This window comes from Protopterus annectens, chromosome 1.part2 (assembly GCF_019279795.1).
Source record: "Protopterus annectens isolate FY-2018-M chromosome 1.part2, PAN1.0, whole genome shotgun sequence".
Taxonomy (NCBI): domain Eukaryota; kingdom Metazoa; phylum Chordata; order Ceratodontiformes; family Protopteridae; genus Protopterus; species Protopterus annectens.
In genome coordinates this window covers 155,906,618-155,933,282 of record NC_056727.1, presented here as the reverse complement: position 1 = coordinate 155,933,282, position 26,665 = coordinate 155,906,618, and the positions used below count along the sequence as shown (strand labels likewise).

The window sequence follows — 26,665 nt, the reverse complement described above, 5'->3', positions numbered from 1 at the left end:
GTACAGTTTTAAGGACTGGTGAATGAAATGGTCAAGCCTCTCTACCTTTGCACTGCCAGTTTTACATTGCACAAACTTTTTCCTGTACCCGAGTCCATCTGTCTGATTTGGGCTACACTTTGCACTCATTTAACAGATCTTTCCCTGTATGTTTGAAATTGTGGAACATCATTTTTGGGTTACATACCTCAGTATATGTGGTCTCTCTGACTACCACAAAAAAAAAATAGCAGGCATTTTTTTGGTGGTAGACTGGCAGTGTAAGGAAATTAATATTTTATCTCAGATTGTGCAAAAGATAAATGGTAAGTGAACTTTTGCATCATTTACTCATCTGCAAACAAAACATCACCTTATCTATCACAGTTTATAGAAATATTTTTACTTGGAATATGCAGTCTTGCCATCCTTGTTATGGGGGAAATTAGATATGATCCTCCCATTATATGCTTTAGGAGGAGTGTGGGGATGCCACTCTTAGCTGATTGAAGGTCCTTCTGGTTCTACTCCTTTTTATTCAATCAGCATGTTAAGTTCACATACATGTTGCAAGCTTTAATCATCAAGTTTTCTTCCGTAGTGCTTACTGATTCTAGATTTTCACAGTTGAAAGGTCCAGTTCCTGAAGAACAAGGCAGAATTCTAATTTGCAAATGAGCACATACCTGAAAAGAGTTAGGACGTTTAAAATATATCTAATTTAATTATGAACTTGCCCAGGTTTGGAAGTGTTTGCAATCATACGTCACCAAATAATTATTCTCTGGTTTACTGCAGCTACTCACTATGGTTCATTTTCTTAGAAATTTAGTTCATAGTAACCATTGTTTTGTCACAGGCTGTGTACTTTATTTGTTGTACACTTGTTTTACAGTACTCTTCTGGGTGCTGAATGATACAGTCAAAGAAGGATGAGTATGTCTTCCTGGAGGGAGGGCCTCAGTTCATCTACGCCCACTGCTGTGTTAAATAACAGCCTTGGCTAGGGGGCAGAAACACATCATGAGTGGGACCAAACTTTGGCGAGAATGGGTGTGACTACCCAGGTCAAAGATGGTGGCACTTGTAAGGTGCATATGGATGGAGCACAAATGATTATACAGTTGTAGTTGGCCCTTGCAGAGATGCATGTGCCCATATCATCACCATAGGGTTAGGTTAAAAGGAAATGCTTTCATTGCTGGGATGCTGGCAAGAGAAGTTAACTCTTCTGTGTCTTAGATGACCACACCCTCTGGACAGCTGCTGTCCTGGAAATTTGGCAGTTCTCCCTTTACCTCTGGGGAAAGAATACATTCATGTTCCACTGTGGTTAGGTTTGATGATTGGCAAATAGAAAAGTAAAACCTTAAATATGTTGGTAATAACTTAACTTATATGTATTAAAAAAGATGATTTTTTTTATTTATCCACCTAGACTGTGAAAGGGATATGCATTTAAATACAAATCTATTATTTGACACAAAAACAAAGTTTTTCCTTATTCTGAATTTTTTCCTTATTCTCAATTTAGAATTTTTTATTGTATTTAATTTTTTGTGTGTGTGAGACAAATTTATTTGAGAGCAGTTGAAATGTGTAATTTTCATTTGCTTTACATAGAATTGTCGAAAAATACTCTCATCTGATTATTCAGGTCCTTTTCAGCTTTCTTTAATGTTACAATGCAGTTTTAGTTTCCAGATGTAGGTACCTAGGTAAGCCCTTAGCTGGTATGTTGAAAGGTGGACAGGGTTGAATCCGAGGAAGCTCCAGATACCATTTAATATTTTCTGTGCTGTTAATTTTGAAAATGTTATTGGACCTCATACACTTCATTTTTATAGGACTAACCTGTCATCTCACTTGCATTGCTGTTAACCTTTCTGTGGAACTACATACATGTACTACTGTGGCATTTTACTCCACTAATGGTCAGTGCATTTAATTAATTTATAACTGGGAGGTAAACTTGCCTTTTATCTGCCATGTTGAATCATAGCATAGTTTGGGATTCTACCATGTGTTGCTATTGATTGTAACAGTGACTGTCATTACAGAAAGTGGTATAGTTATTGTAAAGTAGATCTTCAAGGAATAATCAATGTAATGTTAACGCCTGCATGCCATACCTTTTTTATGAGAAGTACCTTTACTTTTTGTATAACTTAATTTCAAGGAAACTCTTGTGTACCTCATATTTTGGCTACATTACTTTGGTTTTATAATGGTTCTACTGTTCATAGCCTGTTACAAGAGGCTTTTGGCTAAATGTTTAATGCTTGCTTTAAACATTTATTAGATACCTTTAAGTTTTGAAGCTGTGAAGATTCCTATACATTATAACAATTTTTGATAGCGACACGCCTGATGATTTACAACAGTGATATTTTCACCTTTTAACCTGCCAATCCTGGTCAGACATTTCAGTTGCATATCTTCATTTATAGATGGTTCCATAACAACTGAGCAGTCAAGATGTTGACTTGGTATTTTTGTCATGACTTCAAGGTTTAGCGCTCTTCTGTTTTTCAGAAGTATTTTGTTGTTTTAGATAAACTTATGTATTTACATGAACTAAGGAGAAAAACATGTATGCACACGTGCGCACACACACACCAGTTTGATGTTTCACCATTTCATCTGTAGCGTATCCTGGGGATGTGGGAGGAAACCAGAGCACCTGGAGAAAACCACATAAAAACAGGGAAGTAAATCAGATTAAAAAAGAAGGTTTTTATTTAAAGTTGGTTACATAGAAGAGCTGTCTGTCTACAATATCCAGTTTCATTTGAAGACATTCTGCCTTGAGTAGCTGAATTGAATGCACATAATCAGATTATACAAGAAGGGGGCTATGTATGTACTGTTACTGCACTACATTGTGAGTCAACAGCCTCAGATGTAAAGGAAAACACTGATTTTAGAATTTCTGGCTGGAGAGACACAGGTAAGGACAGATATAACCCGAATGTTATCATTTTTCGATAAGTGACTACTTCTCATAGGTGATACTTGCAGGGAGCACTAGGCATTGTAGCCATAGGAGCAAACCTACTGAGCACATGCTGCAGTGCTTCACCTGTCTGGGATGCCATGTGGTAGTACTCATGCTTCCCAGATAAAGCAGCACTAGTGGACCTCAAGGACACTTCCAAGTGAATGATCGAAAGGGATTTCGTAGGCTGTTCTGCTAGGCAATGAAGCCTGCCCCACTCACTACCACGCATGTGTCACCAGAGGGGGAATGGGACTGATTGGATTCCCTGGACAGAAGCAAATGGGTCATCAGACTCTTACGTAGCCTGGAGGTGCCTGGTCCTTATCCTTTATGGAATGATCAAGCTAATTAGGTGAAAGCAGAGACGTCATTCTGCAGATCTATCAAATGTAAGGAATCTAGGGAGTATTATGGAAATAATGATGGTTGGAGTATCCAGAATGTGAATCCACACTAGGGTCTGTTACATGACCATAACACTTCTTTTGCAAGAAGAAAATGTCATGGAAAAACACCATCATAGAATTTGAATTGATCCTAGACATAATTCAGTCCCACTTCCATGGCTTCCTGGCCAAGCTGTCCAGGAGGCTTTGTCAAGCCAGTAGTTGCAAATGATTGTTATGCAGTAAAGGTAAGATCTGATGATGTACATCTTTATTCATTCCTTACTGATAGGACTTTGGTTCGCTCCTCAGAACCGACACAGCCGGTACCAAGCTTGTGCTAGCCAAAAGCTCTCAGCTAAATCCTACCCACATTGCCCCTCTCATAGTCCAGATGTCGTTTGCCGCGCTGCTCGTCAGACGTGCCAAGCCTTTCTCTCAAGCTAAGTGTAGTGTTTTTGTGGTTTATCGACTGTAATTACTTTTCCTGTAGTCAGTTTTCTCTAAGGTTATCTCTTTTGTCTTTAAATTCTATACTTTCTTACTAAACTCTACCCTCTACCTTCGGTAGTTCTTTTTGTACCATTGTTGGTACAAGCCCTCTTTGGTCCAAAGGTAAGAGACACACTATCACACAGTGAGAAAGACGGAAAGACCTTGTCTGCTGTGGGCATACGTTTTTCCACCCCCCCCCCCCCAGAGGTCCTACTCCAGGAATCGGAGGGGATGAAAATTGTATTTCAAAAAGTCCTAAGGATCTTTTCGTGACACTTGTGACGAGTGTTCCCCCTGGGGCAGAGGGGGCAACTCATCCGGAAGATGTCCCTTTCGAGGCAGAGGGGGTCTGCGCAACCAGGGTGCTAGGGATTTGTTCTCTGGCCTACCCTTCCAGTGCTCCTGAGCAGTGGCCCAATTGCTTTCCTCTGGAAGCAGTCGGGGCAGATTCTCTCTGCACCTACATGCCTGGCAACTCGTAATGGATTCATGGGTGCAGAGATTAATATCCAGAGGCTATCTTATACCATTCAATCTCACTCCCAGACCTGTAAAATGAATCCCAGACGTTCCACCCGGTTAGAGGGATGCTGCAGCCTTGGAAATCGGAAAGCTGCTAAGAAAAAGAGTGAAAGCTGCTAAGAAAAAGAGTCATAGATTTTCATAGATTAGTACTAGGCTAACTTCCCTTGTGAGCCATTTTAAGCCTAATCAATTACCCCATGTGAGAATCAAACCCTGCACCTTCTGTTTGTAAGGTAAACACCTTAACATTATGCCATCCTTATCCTCCTCAGTCATCAGAAGGAGTCATCCAACCAGTCCCACCACACCAAATAGTATCCAGTTTTTACTCGAGGTTCTTTTTAGTGCCAAAAAAGACGGGACTGGAGACCAATCCTGGATCTCAGCCTACTAAACAAATTCATCAGACCTCAAAATTTCCGGATGTTCATGGTGCAATCCATTCTCTCCTTTCTGGGGAAGGACAACTGGGTGTGCTCTATAGACCTTCAGGATGTGTATTACCACAGAAAGATGGACAAACGGTCTCGGAGATTTCTTCGTTTCCGGCTGGGAGCCAATTACTACCAGTTCAGGGTACTGTCCTTTGGTCTCTTGACAGCTCCCAGAGTATTTACCAAATGTATGGCAGTTGTAGTAGATCATCTCCGACAACAAGAACTCCAGGTGTTTCCATATCTAGATGACTGGCTCCTCACCACCACAACCAGGAACCTTCCCATTCTCAATCTCTCTTACACTCATGGCCTTACTCTTCGCCTAGGTATCACGATCAATATCGAAAAATCAAACATGTCTCCAACAAGAACACTGGAATTGTTTGGAGTGATCTTCGACATAATGTCCTGTCAGGCTTCCCTTCCTCCTCACAGGCTTTCAAAAATAAATCAGATTCAAGTTCTCCTTCCACAGACATTTGTACCAGCACGCCTACTACTGCAACTATTAGGCTCTATGGCAGCAACCATTACCTTAGTATCCCTGGCGGGGTTGCACATGAGACTATTGCAGTGGCTCCTTTCATCACAATGGTCGATCTTAACCCACCCACTCGACCACATGAAACGCCTTACAAACCTTTGCAAGGAAGAAATGGTATGGTGGATGAAGCCAGAAGCAAATTTATTTTATTATGTTAAGTTGTCATTCTCGCCTTCATTCTTGCTGGATGGGTTCGGAGCCGAATCTCGGCTCCGACTCGGCCTATACTATAGCTCGAGAGCTATTTTTACCGGCTCGAGGCAGTCCTATATCCCACAATACCATGCGCTAACTCCCCAGATCTCGTTTGCCGCTTCGCTACGAGGTTGTCTATTTTACCGGCTCAGGTCAGTAAGGAGTTTTTTTACTTAATCAAACTAGTTTTTTAGTAGTTTTTTTTCACAGTAAATATCCTGTTTTAGATCCATTTTCTGAATCCCTTCTACTAGTAGCTCCCTTAGTTAATTTTTTAATTTGGGCCTACGGGCTTTACCTCAGTTCCCCACCCCTTCCTATCTGTGTGTGTGGGTTTAGTCAGTCCCCTCAACTATTTTTAATTTTAAATTGTGTGTCTGTGTGTGGGCTGACTGTGTTTTTTTTCTTAGTGGTCAGGACTATGTCAAAAGACCCTAAGGTATCGGGATTCAAGAAGTGTGACTCCTGCTGTCAGAAAATGTCTCCGACAGACGGTCACACTTCTTGTGTCTATTGCTTGGGGCCTTTACACCTGCAGGACTCTTGTTCCGTTTGCCACGGATTTAGTTCAAGAGTCCTGCAGGAGAGGCGTAACAAGCTAATTTTAAGGGGCTTGTTGAAGCCTGATGACTCCCCGTCCAAGTCTGGTTCGGGGAAGTCATCAAAAACCGCCAAACCCTCGGCTCCAGCTTCTGAGTCGAGAGCTGGCGTTATAGAGATGGCTCCGACCTCGGTTCCGGCTGGCTTCGAGGCGAGCAAAGTGGTTTCCGCTCCGAAACCATCATCGGAGCTGACCCCAGCGCGCAAGCGCTCTAGGTCCCCCTCCCTAGAGTCCGTTAGATCGGCTCCGAGATCCCCTCTCTTATCGGAGCGGACATAGGACTCATTCATCGAGGTCGTCTAGGCTTTCGGACCATGACATTGAGAGGGTGGTCAGTAGACTCATAAAATCTCAGGCACTGGCCCAAATGCTCCAAAGCCCATCTCACCAGACTGTGGCTCCTTCATTACAATTATCTATTCCTCCTCCGACTCATCACTCGAGCTCGGAGACGGAGTTCCTCGGAACGGTGACCTTGCCTACGTCGGAGCCGATACTTCCTTCTTAGGCTCCGGTGTCATCGGCTCCGACCCCTTCATTGGTTCCGTCCGAGGAGAGGTCCAGTCGCCGGGACTCCATTGTCGGCTCCGAGGGGGCGAGTGGCATCGGACCCTTGTCCAACCCCGCTCTCCCTCTCGGAGCTTCGGCTCTGGTTAGTTCGGCCCCGACATCATTCTCGGAGCCTTCTCTGTCTGCTCCGGGGGGTGGTTCCGGTCTCTTCGGAGCCGGTGCTGCCCTTGGTGTCTGATGGGGGAGCCTTCGAGATGATGAGGAGTGTGCTGGACCCAGTGTCCACTCCAAGGTTAAGTTCTGCGGCTCCTCCCACCATAGTGCCTGTTACGGTCTCTGGCCATTCTCTTGCACCTGTCAGCAGAGATCCAAAGCGTGGGGTACCCATTTTGGGTGTCTCCTCCTCTTCAGAGGGCTCCCCTGAAGTTTCAGGGGAACCCCCTAGGAAAAGAAAGTGCAAGAGGAAGCACATAGACTCCCCCGAGTCTGTCACGTCGGACACTGACTTGGATGAGTCGGAAGGTTCCCCTAGATCCCCCTCTGAGGATGTCTCCTTTTCAGACATCCTGGAAATCCTTAGAGGGGAGATTGGTCCACTCTCAAACCTTCCGAGGATGAGTCAGTTTACCTTGACGCTTTTGGATCTCGCCCTTCCACCTCCTGGGTGTCCCCCCCTTTCGACCCACTAATGGAGGTAGTGGCTAGAAAGGCGTGGGCAGCTCCTGATTCAATGGAACCTACCCCTAGGAGGCCTTCTAAATTTATTTCTGCACCAGATGATAAATCCTTTCTTACCAAAGGTGTGTCAGTTGATGATATGGTGGTAGCAGCAGCCACTAAGAAGGAGTTGGCTGATCCTTCTGTATCTGTTCATCCTCCTAACAGAGTCCAGGACCATGGACAGGTACGGCAAGCGGACCTTTGCTTCAGCGACTTTTTCCATGCGATCGCTGAACTATTTGAGTCATTTCACCCGCCTTCAAAGAGACTTGCTCAAAGAGCTGGGTGAAATGGTACAGGATCCTTCTGCTGCGGGGTTTAAGGACAAAATAAACTCTCAGCTGGCTACCCTGAACTCCATCGTTAACTCCTCCATGCGGCTAATTTCTTATGCAGCCGATGGAGCGAGCAGAGCTGCTGGGACAGGCGTTGCGTTAAGACGTCACGCTTGGATGCGGCTCTGTAACTTTGCAGATCCCTTCAAGGCGTCCTTCACTAACACCCCCTTTGATGGTTCGGAATTGTTTGGACCTCAGGTGAAGAATACCCTCACCAGATGCGAGCAAGATGGTAAGACTCTCTCTGCCGTGGGAGTCAGTTTTTCCACCCCTTCTAGACCTTATCCCAAGGGACAGAGGGGAGGGAAGATGTGGTTCCGCAAACCCCAGGGAGTCGCACCTGCCGCACGTTTTGATGTTCCCCCTAGAGGCAGAGGGGGAAATAACAACAGATGCCGCCCTAGGGGCAGAGGGGGTCCTCAGAATCAGGGTTCTAGGGAATCTTTTCCTGGTCAACCCTTTCAGCATCCCTGAGAAGCTGCCCGACTGTCCGCCTTCGGAAGCAGTTGGGGGAAGATTATCTCTGTACCCGGAAGCCTGGCAATCCCTCTCCCGAGACACATGGGTACAGAAGATCATATCCGAGGGTTACAAAATCCCTTTTACCACCCCCCGGTACAATCGCCAAGACCCCTACCAGATGTACCACCCGCACAAAGGGGTCAGGCTCAGCTAGAAATAGAAAAGTTATTAGCAAAAGGAGTCATCCAGGCAGTCCCAGCAGATCAGCTAGGGTCCGGAATTTACTCCAGGTTCTTTTTAGTACCAAAAAAGACAGGAGACTGGAGACCTATTTTGGATCTCAGCAGGTTAAACAAATCTGTGCTAAAGACAAAATTTCGGATGGTGACACTGCAGTCCATTCTACCCTTTTTGGGCAGAGACAACTGGATGTGCTCGTTAGACCTCCAGGACGCGTACTATCACATAAAGATACACAGACGCTCCAGGAGGTTTCTCCGCTTCCGGCTGGGAGTCAGTCATTTTCAATTCAGAGCCCTGCCCTTTGGTCTCACCACAGCCCCCTGGGTGTTCACCAAATGTCTGGCAGTGGTCACAGCTCACCTGAGACAGAAAGGATTCCAGGTGTTTCCATACTTAGACGACTGGCTCATTTCCGCTACCACCAAACAGGATCTCATAATGGCCAGGGATTACACTATTCAGCTTTGCAACAGTCTGGGTATTTCTATAAATTTTGCAAAGTCCTACTTGTTGCCTTGTCAATGTATCAACTTTATAGGCGGCGTGTTAAACACCACAAAAATGTCTGCAACACTACCACCACAGAGAGTGGCAGACATCAGGCGGAATGTTCAAACTCTTTTTCAGCCCAACAAAGTCCAGGTCAACCGAGTGTTAAAAGTGTTGGGCCTCATGGCGGCGGCAATTCTTCTACTTCCATTAGCTCGCTTCCACATGAGTCTCCTTCAGTGGATGCTCTTTTCTCAGTGGTCTTTTCAACAGCTACCAATGACCCACAACATTTGGATAACCCCATCTTGCAAGAAACATCTCTCCTGGTGGATGGTTTCCCCTCAACTCTTTCAAGGCAGACCCCTTGTTCTCCCCCTTCCAGTTGCCACTGTCACAACGGATGCTTCCCTGATCGGGTGGGGGGGGCATTATGGTCCAGGGCATTTGGCAACAATCAGAATGCCACCTGCACATAAATGTTCTGGAGATGAGGGCGGTGCTTTTGACGTTGCAAGCCTTTCAGAGCTCTCTTCCCCAAGGGACTATAGCAATTCAGACGGACAATATGTCTGTGGTGTGGTATATAAACAAGCAGGGCGGAACAAAGTCCTATCCTCTCTGTCGAGAAGCACTCAGACTTTGGCAATGGGTGATTTCATCTCAACGGTTTCTGATAGCAACGCACATCCCCGGGAGGTCCAACGTCATAGCAGACAGATTGAGCAGAACTATCTTCATGCCTCACGAGTGGTCTCTAAATCAAGCGGTAGCAGACGGAATCTTTCGGAAGTGGGGCCAGCCTTGCTGCAACCTTTTCGCAACTCCCCAAAACAGCAAGTGCCTCGCCTTCTTCACACTTTTTCCTCTGCCAGACCAACACCTCAGAGACTCTCTTGTTCACGTTTGGCCCCGGGGTCTTCTTTATGCCTTTCCCCCCTTTCCGTTGATTCCGCAATTAATTCAGAAAGCAATTGCGTTGAGATCCAAAATGATCCTCATTGCCCCCTTTTGGCCTCGGCAAGTTTGGTTCCCGTTATTGCACAAATATCTACTTTAACAGCCTTGGCATCTGGAACCCCTTCCAGATCTATTAACCCACCTCACGGGCAAGCTGTATCAGTCTCTACATTCCCTCAACCTCACAGCTTGGTTGCTCCACTTCCTGCCATAGCCAGGCTTCCCCTTATTTCTCCTCCTGTTCGTGATATCATTCTGGCCTCCCATAAGTCCAATACTAGGAAGACTTATGCTAGTAAATGGAAGCGTTTTTCATTTTGGGCGCAAAACAGGTCTTTAGATCTCTTTCATGCACCCATTCATGAGGTTCTGGATTTTCTGGCAGAACTTTTTCATTCTGGGTCATCATCGGCCACTATCAGAGTACAATTAGCGGCCATTGCTAATTTTCATGTTGGACTCTCAGAAGCAAATATTATGTCCCACAAACTCTGTAAAGCCTTCCTCAAGGGTATCCTTTTACTCAGACCTCCAGTAAAAGATCCACCTCCACAATGGGACTTGAATTTAGTTCTAACTTCACTAATTCTGCCCCCCTTTGAACCTGCAGCTTCTTGTTCCCTCAAACTACTTTCTTGGAAAACGCTGTTTTTAGTAGCTATAACATCCGCCAGAAGGGTCTCGGAACTCCAAGCCTTGTCTGTCCGTCCTCTGTACTTGGTATTTCTTAAAGACAGGGTAACTCTCAGAACAAACCCTTCTTTCCTTCCAAAAGTGCTATCGGAAGCAAATTTGAATCATTCTATTGACTTACCTGTCTTTTTCCCAGATTATACCAGCCGGGCTGAACAAAAGTTACATTCATTAGATGTTCATCGCCAATTACGCTATTACCTAGACAGGACAAAACAATTCAGAAAGTCAGATCAGCTCTTTCTCTCTTATGCGGCAGGCAAGAAAGGGCTTCCAGTTTCCAAAGTTACCCTTTCCAGATGGCTGACATCTATCATTACCTTGGTCTATGAGTTGAGACACAAGCAACTCCCCTCTAGGCCTAAGGCTCATTCAACCAGGGCTCTATCAACTTCAACGGCGTTTCAAGCACGGTTACCACTAGATGCTATTTGTGCAGCTGCTACATGGGCTTCCAGACATACTTTTATTGCTCATTACAAGCTTGACTTAGCCTCTAGAAATAGAGCTGATTTTGGTTCCACTGTACTTAGGAGTCTGTTTCGTTGAGCCACCCAGGACTAAGGTGCTAGGGACTCTGTCCCATCCAGCAAGAATGAAGGCGAGAATGACAACTTAACATTAAGAAGTTATGTCTTACCATAACGTTCCATGTTAGTTGTCTTCTTCTCGCCTTCTTTCTTGCATCCCTCCCTCCTGCCCCCTAGCCTGGACAGACTTGAGATTGAGTCCTTCCTTTTTGGAGACACAACATGTTGCGTCTTTTCCTGGTATCCTTAATATTACTAGCAGGTAATCTTCTGATAAGAGGGTTATAATATTTTTATTATTATAAGATTGTTGTTTATACTATGTCTTAGCTTCCAAACGAGATCTGGGGAGTTAGCGCATGGTATTGTGGGATATAGGACTGCCTCGAGCCGGTAAAAATAGCTCTCGAGCTATAGTATAGGCCGAGTCGGAGCCGAGATTCGGCTCCGAACCCATCCAGCAAGAAAGAAGGCGAGAAGAAGACAACTAACATGGAACGTTATGGTAAGACATAACTTCTTATTATTTTACATTTGTTGACCGGGATAATCTGACTGGAATCATGTCCATTTTCAGTGGAGGCCCAGGGAGAAAAGCTCCAAGACAAACAGCAACAATTAAAATGAAGACACTTTACAGATTTGATGTTTACAAAGACAGAATAACAATTTCACTGGTAAGGGTTAACCCCTGGATAAAGTCAGGAGAGAGAGAAGATTAACAGTAACTTGACTAAGAATTTATTTACATATGAGGTATGAGTTAGCCAGGCTTGTTACAGTGGCAAAGCCATTTAGAGCCAGATGTTGTTTGAGTCTGGTTTTAAATTGGGTTAGGGAGGAGAGCAATGTCATTTCAGATGGCAGTAGGTTCCAGACTCTGCCAACAGTGTTTGCAAAGAGGGAGTCACCAGCTACATTGCTAGTTTTGATAGCTTGAATTAGTAGTTTGTTTGAGGATCGAAGTAGTCTTGAATTGCTATAGGGGGTTATAATATTTTAAGGGCAGGTGTATTATCTGGATTTAAGAGGATTTTCTTGGCCACAACCAGGAGGTTAAATTGGATAAGACTGGGAAGTTCTAGCCACTCAAGTTGTTTAAGGTTGGTGCAGTGGTGGGTTCTAAAAGGCAGGCCAGTGGCAGACCTGGCAGTGTGATTGTAACATGTTGATAGTCTGTTAAGTACAGACTTATTTAGATTAGAGATAAGGGGGGAAGCATATAGTAGGGTTTGAGAGTAGGTGCGAGTGGGCAATAGCAATCTTAGCTGCAGACGTTAAGAAGGCTTTTATTCTGTATAGTGACCCAAGTTTTTTATTGATGGTCTTGATCACTTGATTAACGTGTAGGTCAAATTTTAGGTTATCAATAATGACACCTAGTAGTTTTGTAGAAGGGTCAGGGGAGATAATTGTCCCATCTTTTGCTTTTTTGGTGAAGGTAAAAGTTGTAGACCTTTGTGGGGGTGAAAATAGCATTTTAGTTTTTTTGGGATTTAGTAACAATCGACGTTCAGAGAGCCAGTTTTCTATAATATTAAAGGTGGACTGGGTAGCACACCTCAAGTCTGCATGAGATGTAGCTGAGCAAATCAGGGTGGAGTCATCAGCGTATTGGATACAATTAACATTAGGGATGACAGTATGTAGGTTGTTAATAAAGATGGAAAAGAGAAGGGGCCCAAGTATGGAGCCTTGTGGGACTCCAAGGGTGGTAGGTAATAGGATGGAGAGCTTGTTCTGCCAGAGAACAGCCTGCTGCCTCCCAGTGAGGTAGGATTTAATCCATTGAAGGGCTTTAGAGTTAAGGCTATAGGTCTGCAGGGTGTCGACCATTCTGTCTTCCCCAGCTAAAGGCTACGGTGACCACGGACGCTTCCCTGTTAGGGGGGGGGGCATTTCCAGGGAAGGACGGTCCAAGGCACTTGGTCCCCCATAGAGGCCAATTTGTACATAAATGTTCTGGAATTGAGGGAAGTTCTCTTAGCGTTGCAAGCATTCCACACATCCCTTCCTTCCGGGACTATTGCAATACAATCGGACAACATGTCCGTCGTCTGGTACGTCAACAAACAAGGCAGAACCAGGTCTTGCCGCCCTATGTCTGGAAGCCATGAGAATATGGCATTGGGTGATGGCTTCCAACCTCTTTCTCATAGCGACGCACATTCCCGGAAGCTCCAGTCTCATTGCAGACAATCTGAGCCTGAACATATTGATGCCTCACGAGTGGTCCCCCGACCCAATTATAGCGGTTCAAATCTTCTGTCGCTGGGGCAGGCCTTGCTGTGACCTGTTTGCTGCACCCCTAAACAACAAATGCAGAAGCTACTTTGACCTGATCCCCCCTCAGAGGGAATTACCGAGGAATACTCTGATGCACGATTGGCCCCCGGGTCTACTGTACGCCCCCCCCCCCCCCGTTTCCCCTTATCCCAAAATTTCTACAGAAAGCTCAAAGGTTGAGAAGCGAAGTGATCCTCATTGCTCCTTATTGGCCCCGTCAAGTCTGGTTCCCATTCCTATGGCCTCACCTGATCCACAGCCCATGGATCCTAGATCAGTCTCAAAGACTGCTGACTCACCATCAGGGATTTACTCACCCCAATCTCCACAGCCTCAAGCTCACAGCTTGGTTTCTCCACTTCCGATGATTGCCAGGCTACCTGATATTTCATCCCCTGTTCGCAAGATCCTCCAGGCTTCACACAAACCATCCACCAGAAAAATTTATTTCAGTAAGTGAACTAGGTTCTCTATATGGGCCAAAGAACAAAACATGGAACCCTTCTCTATGCCTATTCAGAAGATCCTAGAATATCTCACTACCCTGTTACACTCTGGAGCTTCAGCATTGACAATTGCAGTACATTTAGCAGCTATTGCAGATTTTCATAATGGAATCAACAATTCATCCGTTATGTCACACCGACTGTGCAAAAACCTTCATGAAAGGAGTATTACATTTTAAACCTCCTGTCAAACCCCATACAGAGCCATGGGAATTGACATTGGTGCTTCAGTCATTAACAAGTCCTCCTTTCGAGCCTTCTAATTCATGCGATATAAAATTTTTGTCCTGGAAAACCGTACTCCTAGTAGCCCTTACCTCAGCGAGAAGAGTTTCTGAGTTGCAGGCCTTGAGTGTCAAGAGACCATATTTGATTTTCCACAAGGATAGAGTTTCTCTCTGTACTAATCCCTCCTTTTTGCCAAAGGTCATTTCTGTTTTTTCCATCAACTAATTTATTGACCTACCCGTTTTTGTTCCCCATCATTCAAATAAAGGGGAGTACCTTCTACCTTGATGTTCATAGGCAACTTTGTTTTTACTTGGATAGAACAAAATCTCTTAGGAAAACAGATCAGTTGTTTGTAGCATTTGCAGGACCCAGGATGGGGTAAGCCTGTTTGCAAAATGACCTTAGTCTTCTTGGCTCAGAAATACCACTACTTTCATCTACCAACAAAACAAAATGTCCTTGCCTTCCAAAATAAAGGCTCACTCTACTAGATCTATAGCAACCTCAGTGGTCTTTCACTTCAGAGCCTCTATGGACGATATCTATGCAGCAGCCACTTGGGCAAGTCCACATACCTTTATCATTCATTACAAATTGGATTTGGATCCAGGGGAAGAGCATCTTTTGGTTCTATGGTGCTCAGAAATATCCTTCCTTAGGGCCACCCAGGACTAAAAGTAGCTGGGGACTCTGTCCTATCAGTAAGGACTGAATGAAGATTTACAACATCAGATAAAGGAAGTTATGTCTTACCATTACGTTCCATCTGTGTTGTAGATCTTCATTCATTCATTACTTCCTGAACTCCTTCCTCCTGCCTGGACTCTTGATGGACTTTAGGATTACCTTATTAGTTAGGGTATCTGCTCAGACAGTCTCTCCTACTATCATTATTAATCTCTCTATAGTATAAGGGCAGGCAAACTCAATCTGAAGAGACTATGAGAGGGGGCATTGTGGGTAGGACGTAGCTGAGAGTTTTTTGGCTGGAGCGAGCTTGGTACCGGCCTTGCCGGTTCCTGAAGTCCTATCAGTAATGAATGGAGGAAGATCTACAACACAGATGGAACGTTATGGTAAGACATAACTTCTTTTTCTCCAAGTTTACCTCAGTTTGTAAAGCCAACACTGCGGTCCTTTGAGTTCTAGATTTGGACATTAATAGTAACATCTTAGGGCTGTTAAGATCCTTAAAAGAGCTCCAGTTAGTGACTGTTCCATGTTCATCATATTGATCACTGCTGCAGTAGCCTTAGCTATATGGTTTATATCCTGCCAGATCCCAGGCTTCAAGGTGCCTTCCATGTGGCCAAACTATCGGGCAGCTCTAGCTAAGCTGAATAAAAGACAAGTTTGGGCGCAAAGCCCTTTAGGATTTTATTGCCACTGAAGAGAAAACTCCTCTGAGGCTTTGAAGGCTTGATGGTCTGCTTGTAGTTTGATGATCTGTGTAAAGTTCCCTTTGGGGGGGTCATCTGTTTTCTTAATTAATTTTGTTGATGTTTTATTGCTTTCCTCTAAATGAAAGTTATTTTAAAAGCTAGGAGTGTTGTTTTAATGGACTCTTGAGATTAACGTTGAGTGCTCATTTTTCCCCCCATATGTTTAAAAGTGATTTAAAGTAACTGAAAACATATTTTGTGTGGATGAAGTGTATATTTTACTTTTTACTAGCTGGCAAAGTGCTTTAAAATGCTTTTACTGTGTTTTTCTGTCTAAAAAGTAGCTTTTGTCTACTGGTAATTTCTGCTTCCTTGGGAGTGCAGCACCGTTTTTGGCTAGACCATTATGTAGACTAATGGTCCCATGGTCAGGCCTTCTTCTAGCAACAAAAAGAAAAAAATAAACATCCTTTGCAGGCTATCAGTTTGCCTCAGCCACAGGTTGATGAGACTGCTGTGGCCATTTCTTGCACCTCATACCACTCCTTTTTTACCCCAGATCAGTCTGATGTAGCCCCTTCTAGCCATAAGGACTGAAGGTTAACCACTTCCTCTGAGACTGTTGGGATCCCCCTCACTGGGCAAGGGAAAAACCTCTCTTGTCAGCCCTGGGAGAGGGAACAGGGTAGTTTTACCTGTTCTGTCAGAATGCTTGTCCATTCCTGGGAAGCTGCTGCTTCCATTAGTAACAAATGTTGCCTGTCAAAAAGAAACAAAAAAAATAGACGTGTATGTACTCTATTTTCCTTTGATAAGAGTAGCTTACTGGGTCTGACTGATAATCCTTCTTGTGAAGTAGTTTCTGATGGAAGAAAGAGACATTCCTTTATTTCTGAAGAGTTTCAAGATTCTGAATCTGAACAGGAATATGCAGGGACAGATAATTTTCTTCATATTTCTGATTCAGACTCTGAGAAGAACTCAGTTTCTGATTCTCCCTGTGGAGGGTTCTCTTTCTCTGAGACTGTTGCTAGAATGTGCCAGTGTTTTCAGTGAGAAGACACTGAGGTTTCTCAGTCCCTCAGAAAATACTAAGAGTTGTTACAGAAAGACTTTCCAGAATCTACACCCATTCCCTCTCTTCTTTCTACTTTAGATGATTTGTGTTACTGCTTGCGATTTTCCTGATTGTCAGCCTGCTTCCCCTAAAAAGCAGATAGGATGTAGAAAGTCCTTCAGTCTGTCAAATTTTTATACACTGTTCCCAAACCTGAGCAGGCAATTATATATCTTTAATTGATCCCAATGCTGTAGCACTCTGTTCGTTCCAGTCCTATTCACTTTGATGAGGATGGGAGGAGTATTGATAGATATGCAAAAGTGTGTCTACTTCCGTGACATGATTTTCAGTATTTTTAATTGTCAGGCTTAAATGTTAGTTTGTTCTGACAAATGATGAAGGTATGAGGAATGCATTCTCTACACTTTCTTATTGTGAGGAAAAATCTACTTTAAATAATTTAGTTTTTTTTTTATTGCACAGGTCACTACTCATTGTTTACAGAATGTGTGGGTGACTGTTGATGCTTCTTTCAGGGCTATGGCCACTGGTGCTGTTTTGAGGAGGTTTGCATGGTTGCATTCTCGGAACCTCCCAGATGTTAAAAATTATATTTTAAATTATCCTTTGGATAGAGATTTAGTTAGGTGGGCCCTCTGCTACAAAGGTAATCAAAAAGTGTGAAGAAAGGGGTAAGCTTATCCAGCTAATCTCCAAGACTTTTCTGTCCTTCGTTTCCAAAGTTTCCAATGAATTTTTATCTCTACTTCCAACTTTGGGGAAAAAAAAAACAGAACACTCTCAACAAAATACTGGTAATTAAATATTTAAGAAGAAATGGCAAGAGGGGTTCCAAAAAAAGTTTTAAACCTTCCAAAACCAAGGACAGTCCAAGTCTGAATGACTTGAGACCCCCTCCCACCCTGGCCCCTTTTTCCTTCCAGAAGGTCAGAATATCCCTTTTCCTCTTTGGCAACAGATAGTTTCAGACAAATAGGTCCTGAATGTTATTAAAGGTAACAAATAGCAGTGAGAGGAAATTCCTCCAGATCAGCCTTATTTCCACCAGTCCTTCATCACATGCTCCCCCAGGGAGTAATAGAGCCAGTTCCTCCTTCCTAGATGGGGAAATATTTTTTATTTGAGGATGTTCCTAGTGGCAGAGAAATTCTTGGGAGACCAGTTCTGGATCATTCTTTCTTTCTTAAACCTGTTTGTAATAATGTGCAAATTCAAAATTGTCACTTCACAACCTGTTACCTCTTCTTCCTCTTTCAAGTTTCCTGGCAACACTAGATTTAAAAGATGCTCATCACATCCCTATTCATCCAGACATTTCTTAAGGTTGTGTGCGTCTGGATCACATTATCACTTCTCTGCCTTAACCTTTTGACTATCCACCACATCAAGTGTTCACAAATTGTCTGGCTCTAGTTAGAATTCATTGCAGGCTACAAGGTATCCACATTTTTCCACATTTAGACTTGGTTATTTTTGCGGAGTCTTTTTCAAATTGTTAGGAATCTCTCTCTTGGATGATAAATCTATTACACAAGATTAAGGATAAAGTGGCATCTAAAATCTGTTTGATCCCAGCATCAGTACCTTTTATCTTTTCAGATTCCAGTGCTGGTGAGAAGTCGTTGGGTGGAGACAACAGATATCCTTAAATCCAGGTCTTATCTTTTCCCTTCCTGTTACAAAGCAGTTAGTCACCACACATATTTCAGACTTTGCTTGCTGAGAAGTTTCAGGAGGATAAAAGTGCAGGGGGTGTGGGACACCAACAACACACATGCAAGTGCATAAATATCAAGGAGATGCTTGCACTGACCAAGTCACTCAACTCTCTGAGCCATCTTTAGTCCCTGGGATCTCTTCAGTTGCTTACACATAATACCGCAGTTGTGTGGTACATCAATAAGCAAGGGGGGAGCCATGTTATACTGCCTTTGCAGAATATCTTTGTTAGCGTTGTACATAGCTTCACAATACAATCTCACTCTACAGGCATCCTACATTTCTTCAGCAAAACTGTGTTGCAGACAAGCCAAGCAGGACCAGGGTAGGCCTTCAAGAATGGAAATTAGATCAGGGGGTCATCCAAGATTTGATCCATCTCTGGGGAGCTCCTCAAGTAGAGCTCTCTGCCTCCTCGCTTAATGTTCAACTGCCAGGATTATGTTCCAGAACTCCATGCAAAAGGATGCCAGAAAGACAGATGTCTTTTCTTTTCCGTAGACAAGAATGTTCCTGTGTGCTTTTCTACCCTTTCCACTAATAACCAAGGTACTTCTAAAGATTCAGAAGGAATCCTCTAAAATCATTGTTGGTGACTCCCTTCTGGCCCGGGCAACCACGTTTCTTCCTTCTTTTTGAAATGGCCAGGGGCAGTTACCATAAGTTTCTTCATAGAGTGGATCTACTCACACAAGAACAGGGGTGTTTGCTGCATCCCAACATCTGATAGGGTCTTAATTCCTTTTTAGGCACATGTTTACGGAGTATGTGCAGCAGATACTAATGAAGGCAAGAAAGTCTTGCTACTAGAAAATCATATATTATCAAATGGAAAATGTTTTTTAGTTGGTGCCATCAGCATAACCTGCATTCAGGGCTTAAGTTGTTCTCTGGTTCTCTAAAATGTGAGAGTTTCTGTCTTGTGGATTTTCTTTTCCTTTAGCAAGGTTCATTTATAAGCCATTTCATCTTTGTCTGCATATGGATCCTCTTTCAATGCAGTATCATGCCAAAATGTACTTGAAAGGGGTTTTGCATAAGAGACCTCCAAGAAAACTGTGATGGCCTGTCGTAGGGATCTTAGTTTTGTGGTAGGGATCTTAATTTTGTATTAGGGAAGTTAACACTTGATTCATTTGAACCAGCTAATCTAGCTGACTTAAGGTTCTTGACATGAAAACAGTTTTACCCTGTGCTCTGACCTGTGGAAAAAGAGTGTCTGAGTTGCAAATTCTTATGGTGAGTTCAGCCTGTCTTATTTTCCATAGGGACAGGGTTTATTTGAGAACTAATTATTCTTTTATTCCTAAAGTGGAATCTGATTTTACTTGAAGCCAAGCTATCCATTTTCCCATTTTCTTTTCTGAACCTAAAAATGGAGGAGGAAGGATACTCCGTACTTTGAATGTCCACAGACAACTCGGGTCCAGTCTTGACAGAGTTAAATCCTTCAGATCTTCATTTCAGTTATTCATTTTTTGTGAAGGTAAGATGAAGAGACAGCTTGTGCCAAAACACAGTATTTCCAAATGGTTGTCGAAGGCCATTAACTTTTTTTTGACTTACCGTAACAAAACTATTCCAGCCAGGGTTAAGGCCCCCACTGTACCAGGGTCTTGGCTTCATCTATGGCTTTTTGGAAAGGGTTATATTCTAGAAGCTGCTACTTGGTCTTTTGTACATACCTTTACAATGCCTGATTTCTTCTCTAGGTCCTGATCAAGCTTTGCTTAGGAGCATTCTTCAGGGGCTCCAGGGCCCTTCTCCTTCCACCTCCCAAATGTAGTTAGCTAAGGTAATTTACCCATATAGCTAACGCTACTGCAGCAATGATCATTATGATGAACATAGTACAGTTGTGTAAGTAAAACATAACCATAACAGTAGATGTTCGAATGATCACTACTGCAGTGGCTGCTCCCTTCCTCCATCCCTCTTGTTTTCTTGGTATGTATTTTTATGCCAGTATGTGGACATTTGTTTTGGTTGCTACTAGCATTGCCCTTTCAGGGCTCATCCTCCTCATTTCTTTTGGCAAGAAAGCTCTGAAAGGCTTCACACCCAAACTTGTCTTTTACCCAGCTCAACTCAAGCTGAACTAATTGTTTGGGCGTGTGGAAACTTTAGAAACTAGCTGGATGTTATATCCTTGGCAGGATATAAATAACCATATAGTGAAGGCTACTGCAACAGTGATCAATCGAGCATCTACTGTTATGGTAAGTTTTACTTACCCAAATGTACTTTCTTTCGAAATAGGCCAGTGCTTCTATGCTTGTCTTCTATTATGTCTGAGAAAATGGAAGCCAGGGAGACTATTGTCTCATACGTGGCCTCAAAAACTGTAACAAGTGCATCTGATGCTTCATATTCCTAATAGTGACTATGCAGAAAATCATGCAGTTGCTGGTATTGGGCACCTGAATTGTGGTGGATATTCTAGATGTCTTTTAGCACAGTATTCTGAGTTTCATGTAAGAAGTTCCTTCAGTTCACTGAGTGGGTCCCACCTACCATAAAACTGCTTGTAATTTCTTCTATTCTCTGTACCCACAGAGTATACCAAGATTCCTTCCTTGGTGATGGATTTGTGGCAGAAGGGTTTCCATGCATTTCCTACTTGGACAAACTGGGTTTTGCTAGTTTCTAAGCTTTGTTGTTTCCATGGTTGTAGTTTTAAGTGGGTTTCATCCTTTCAGAACCATATTTATAAGATTCCTTTTTCAGGGTAAAGTTGACACTAAATTGTTAGACATTCCTGACAGCTTACGGTTGGGGACAGCAGGTAATATTCCTTGTGCTCTGGATGAAAACTCATTGGATGGTATAAGTTTGTACCATTCACCATCTTCCAAACTTGATGTTCACAACAATCATCTTCACTGTTCCACTCACCCACTTGAGGAAGTGGGTGGTACAGTGGATGTGGAGGTACCAGTGGTTGTAGTGTCGCCAGTACTTAACAGATCAAATGTTGGTGTCAGACCCTTTTTTCTGGATTTGGAGTATATAATAGATTAGATCTCCACCTGTCTCATTGTGAGTCTTTCTTTCTGCAGTAGAACCCATTGTAAGTCCTGACAAGTGATTCTTTGCTATCTGTTAGGCTCCACATGCTTGTTCCCTCAATGTTCAACCTTAGCATAAAACAAAAATAAGGGCTAATCTTTACCCTGAAGACTGTAGATGGGAGAGATGAGACCAGAACTACTCCCATTTAAACTAGCCCACCAGGCCTTGTTGTGATACTTGAATAAAGAGGAGATATATATGCTTCTACATCCTGTTTACAGAGGTGATGCTTGCTTAGCATTATGCTGTAGACAGGGTCATTACCATTATGATAGTTTACAATCCCAGGTAAAATTGAACATACTGAAGGATCCTTTGAGCCACTGACCCACTCTGTCCTGGAGTTGAGGATTCAGGAATGTAGTGTAATCAACGTTTTCCAGAAGTAGAGTACTCCAGGGGTTAGCCTGTTCTCAAATGGCTACAGTGCAGCCACTCCCCCTCTTCTCCTTTGAGCAGGGAAGAATTTGATGGATGCTTTTTCTTTTCAATGGCAGGTGAGATTCCTGCATAACTTTTACTGTTTGTTTTATAAAATAGAGTAAAACCACAGAGTCCACCTCATTACCCCAGTCTGTCATTGTATTAAACTGCACATGTACAAGCCAAAAAGATCCACTCATTTGAAGAGATAACTGTACCGGCTTAATCTGTGGGTAGTCATTTGCCACTAAATCTGTTAGATATTTCAGGGGTGACTGAGACAAACAGGGATGCCTTTCGTTCCTCGGACATGTTCAGCATTTCATTGGAGAGGTATCGTATGCTTTCTCTTTCAGCCACTTTACAAATGGCCTTGACTGGTCTTGCAAAACTGTCTGACTTGGTTCTCCATTATTCCAGGGTCTGGATGCATATCACTGTCATCTGCAGCTGTTGTTACTTAACGGGAAGAATTCATGCTTAGCACTGGCTGGCTCCGCAGTTCTTCAGAAGTGCTTTGCATCTTCATTAACTTTTGGGGAAACTGTTCTTCTCCTTGGAACTTCATAACTGTTAGGCTTGCACATTCCTTATTCAACTGACTGATACAGCACCTTTGCCTTTTCTCTCAAATGTTATCCTTTGTAGCCATCAGCTCTGATCCATGGATTTCGGGGAATAAGATTCTTATTTATAGCCAACCTCGTTTGGCCATTCACAAAGATTCGGTGTTGCCTAATAACAACTCTCATCGCTTTCCAATAATTGTCAGCCTTTTCAACAAGATGATCTTTTGTTACCTAAAGAAACCCATTAGGCACATGCACTACTTTTCTGTAGCAAATTTGGAGTATTGTCTGCTTAACTGCCTTAATCATTCTCTCAGTATGAAAAATGGAGACTAAGGCAGTCAAACGCATGACTGCAGGATGAAGCTAATGTGCAGCATTAATACTCATTGTCTTCCATTTTTTTCATTCCCCTTCCCACACTGGAGTGCACTGACTGCTCAAGTTCTTCTTGAAGAGGGTACGTGAATACGGGGAGACTGAACAGCTATCTGTCTCTCTCACTGCAGGGAGACTAGTAGCTTTCAGTGGCAAAGAAAGCCTTTCTTATTTGATGTTGGACTGTATTATGGTTTACCATCAGATGTCTAACTGTCCACTAAAAATGCTGCTGTTAGAGTTCATTTCACCAGCGGTGTGCCTTCTTCCAGTGCTTCCTTTAAAAATTGTCCCCGTTGCAGGCAGTACTTTGTCCACTTGATTTCAGCATATACCTTCAAACATTATTGCTCTCTCCTTGCACCCAAAAAAACAGGTCTCTTTGGCACCTCAGTGTTACAGAATTTGGTCGTCTGAGGATTTGATCATCCATTGAGTCTGACCTGCAAGTTTTCATATTCAGAATTCTTCTCTGTAAAGGACCTCCTTAGTCAAGTTTATTAAAAACAAATCAATTGATTTGCAAGGAAGCCTTCTACTGTAGTGCTTTTTACCCTCCTGTCATTTCCTCTTGTCTGCAGATGCAGGGTGGTCTAGACAAGTTGTATTTTTTAACATTTGGCTGAGTAAATATTTGTATATTCTTCCATGTAATACACCTTTTTTCATGCCATGCGTATTGTGCTCATTTAGATGAGGCTCAGTTGAGTGGCATAGTGAAAGAGTGTACTCTTGTAGGCCAGTAATCAGATACAATGATGTATTATCTAGAGGTGTACATGACACTGAATTTGTAATAAGCCCTAGGAAAATAGTAATAATCACACAAAGACCATGATGGAAATTTCGAATTTGTTCAAATTAACATTTTTTTTTTCATTTTTTTATTAGATACATCGAAGCAAAAACAAATGGAAGTTTTATTTGAAAGATGGTGTTATGAGTTTTGGTGGCAAGGATTATATATTCTCAAAAGCTATTGGGGAAGCAGAATGGTAATCCTCAAATATTAGAGATGATGTACTAAAATTAATTACATTTCTTTTAATTTAAATTTTTTGGTGTAAATATTCAATACTCCAGTGCAAGGTCCTTAACATATCTTGCCAATTTAGTTTCTGTATATATTGTTTATTTTGCAAGAGTTTTTTTTTTTTTTTTTTTTGTAAACTATAATCATGTAACACTGTTAAAAGTGTTGATTTACTGTATATGAAGTGTATTATTTTACCACACTCCCACTGTTAACATTTGAGTTCCTTTGATATTTACTGGAGTACTGTATACACAGTACATGGATAATTTTTCACCAAATTTATTTGAGATTGTCTTTTAAAATGTTAAAAACCATTGCAGATTATGCCAATGAATTCTCCTGATGACATAAGTATTGCCTTTATTTATTATACTTTAAAAGGAGTATAACAATATGTGGACTACAGAAATACATTTGTGAAACTGTTTGCATGTAAGACTTCTGTAATGAAGTTAACATTTTGCATTTTTTTTGTTAATATTTTTCTAATTTAAGAAATGTGTTTAGTATGCACAGCATATGTATTACATGCACAGATATTTTCGTTACAGTACACTGTATCAATGAAAATGTGACTTTAAGTTTGTTATTATGCAAACAGTTTTGCACAATACATTTTTGCCAGGAATGATTTTGCTCACTTTGTGTCTTGCATTGATCCTTCTTCACAAGTGACTTATGCATGTAGTTCTAGGGTGGACAATTTGAGACTGCGGGTAATACTTCCCTTCCAGAGTGAAAATTACCAGTGACTGCAGACTGAAGTCTTTGAACCATTGTGACACTGCCCTGTTTTGTTTGTCATTATGAACTACAGTCTAATAAGCAGGTATTACAAGTGATTGAAGAACAAGTACCTGAATTGCAAAAATATAAGAGGATATAAGATTGGCAAATCAAAGCTGTACAATAAAAGATCATTTATATTCAAAAAAGTTCACACTGGACAGAAAACAATAAATATGTTTGCTTTTAATCAGACATCACCCACAGGATGACCATCCCAGCCTAACACAAAAGTAAAATGGAAATCATGTACCCCGAGTAAATAACAGACACTCTCCCTGATGCAAAGAAATGTCCAGTGAATGGGGTGCTGATAGTACAATGACAGCAAAAGCAGATGTATGAAGAGGCGGATTTAATTGTTTTTTTTTTTTTTTTTAACTCCCTTAAAAAAAGTGTTTTTTTTTTTTTCTTTTTTTTACTGAATAGTTTGTATGAACTTTATACCCTTTGTTTTAGATGTTATTTTGGATGTTTCACAAGCACCTTAATGTTTATGGGCATCAAGCATGGTCTTAATCTCTATGGTTCCAAAGTGTAGCCAAACAATTAACTTGTGCTGTTCTGATGAGTTCAGCAAAAGACCGGAACATGGCACGTCTGCAGCTAGTGGGTTTTACTTTATTGGACAAAATGCACCAATAAAGGCTTAAAAAGTGAAAAGTCACGGGCATTCAGAAGCTATATAGCTGAAACACTGGTATGTCCTTATGGGGTCATTTTGCTTATGTCCATAGGCCACCATAGCAGATGGTTTAAGGTATTCCACAGTGAAAGACTCTAGCTTAGTTGGGTCTACTTAAACTAAGCACTTCATTACTGTATGTTTTGCAGTGGGACTGTACTTTTACTACAGTGAGAGTGCAGTGCTTTGATGAAGGGAGTTATACTGTCACTTTCTATGATGTCCAGTAACCTTAGTGGTAGTAATTTAGGTAGGGGCTGTGAGGCCCATAGGCCAAAGAGAGCGGAAGAGAATGTAGGCTGCAGTATGCATCTAAAACATATCTCTGTTGTTACTTAATTTTTTTTGTGTGTTTACAGTGATCTCATTTAAAAGAATGCATACTGACTTCGCAATTTTGCTGATTCACATAACTGTGCATCTGTCATATATCTTGTTTCTGTTAATCAGCTTCCTCATTACTACTAAGACTTCCTGTTTCTCCTGTGGGCTGTCCAATGAATAGCAGACTACTACAGCTGCCACTGAATGTATTATTGTACTTTTTGTAGTTTCAGCATCATTTTACTATATTATAAGCTCCGATGTATTGTCAGAGGAGGGCAGAAAGCGAATGTCTTGTACTTCAACTGATTCATTCATGTGCAAGATTTTTTGATATGCTTACAGAAATTCCGTTTTTCATGGACATGATACAAATTCCTGCAACTCCTGATTTTTCAGTTAAAAAAAAAGGTGCAAGAGAGCTCCTTGTGCAAAAATGAGTAACTTACCTCTAGAATGATGTCTTAGTAGTAGGCCTGTTTTGCCAGGCTCATATTATAGATGGGTACCTGTCATGGCATTGCAGACTGTGTAGTGAAGCCCAGAACCTGGAAATTACAGGTTTCACAAATGGTGCTTCTGTCTATGTTATCTCTTAGTCTAATATATAGCAGCAGTAGAGATAATAAATTTCAGGATCAGGGATGTGAATGCAGACACATGCATGAATAGTGAGTACAACATAACCGCCCCATTGATCAGTTTAATGTATTTAGTTATTCATTTTTGCAATGTTATGGATAATTGACATTCATTCTTAAGAATTTCAGATTTTTTTTCTTGTTAACTGGGTAACTGAACTGGTAGGACCCCCTTCAGTCATGGCCATGGCCATATGGGCAAAACAATGACTCATCACTGAACACATAATAGTAATAAAAGAAAAAAATATGAATGAAACATTAGACATATCTCACAATACAACATAGGAAAATCTGTATTATACTATCTAGGTATGTATGTTTTCAAAATGCAATCTAATGTACAGTAACAAACATAGCAGTTCAAGAGGTATACAAAAATGACATTTTTGTCTCAGGCCTATGTTTGTTTAGAAAGATTAACAGCAACACAATTAT

At 42.1% G+C, this 26,665-nt stretch overlaps 1 protein-coding gene across 1 annotated transcript in view; it reads left to right on the top strand.

Annotated features, from left to right (window-relative positions):
- The window catches only part of LOC122788261 (stonin-1-like), a 1,416,105-nt gene extending 1,391,686 nt beyond the window's left edge, over positions 1–24,419 (top strand). Inside the window, exon 11 of the mRNA XM_044055325.1 lies at positions 23,647–24,419. Coding sequence (XP_043911260.1) covers positions 23,647–23,754 — 108 coding nt within the window. The 3' untranslated portion in view covers positions 23,755–24,419. The remainder of the gene's footprint in view (positions 1–23,646) is intronic.
- Positions 24,420–26,665: the final 2,246 nt, after the last annotated feature.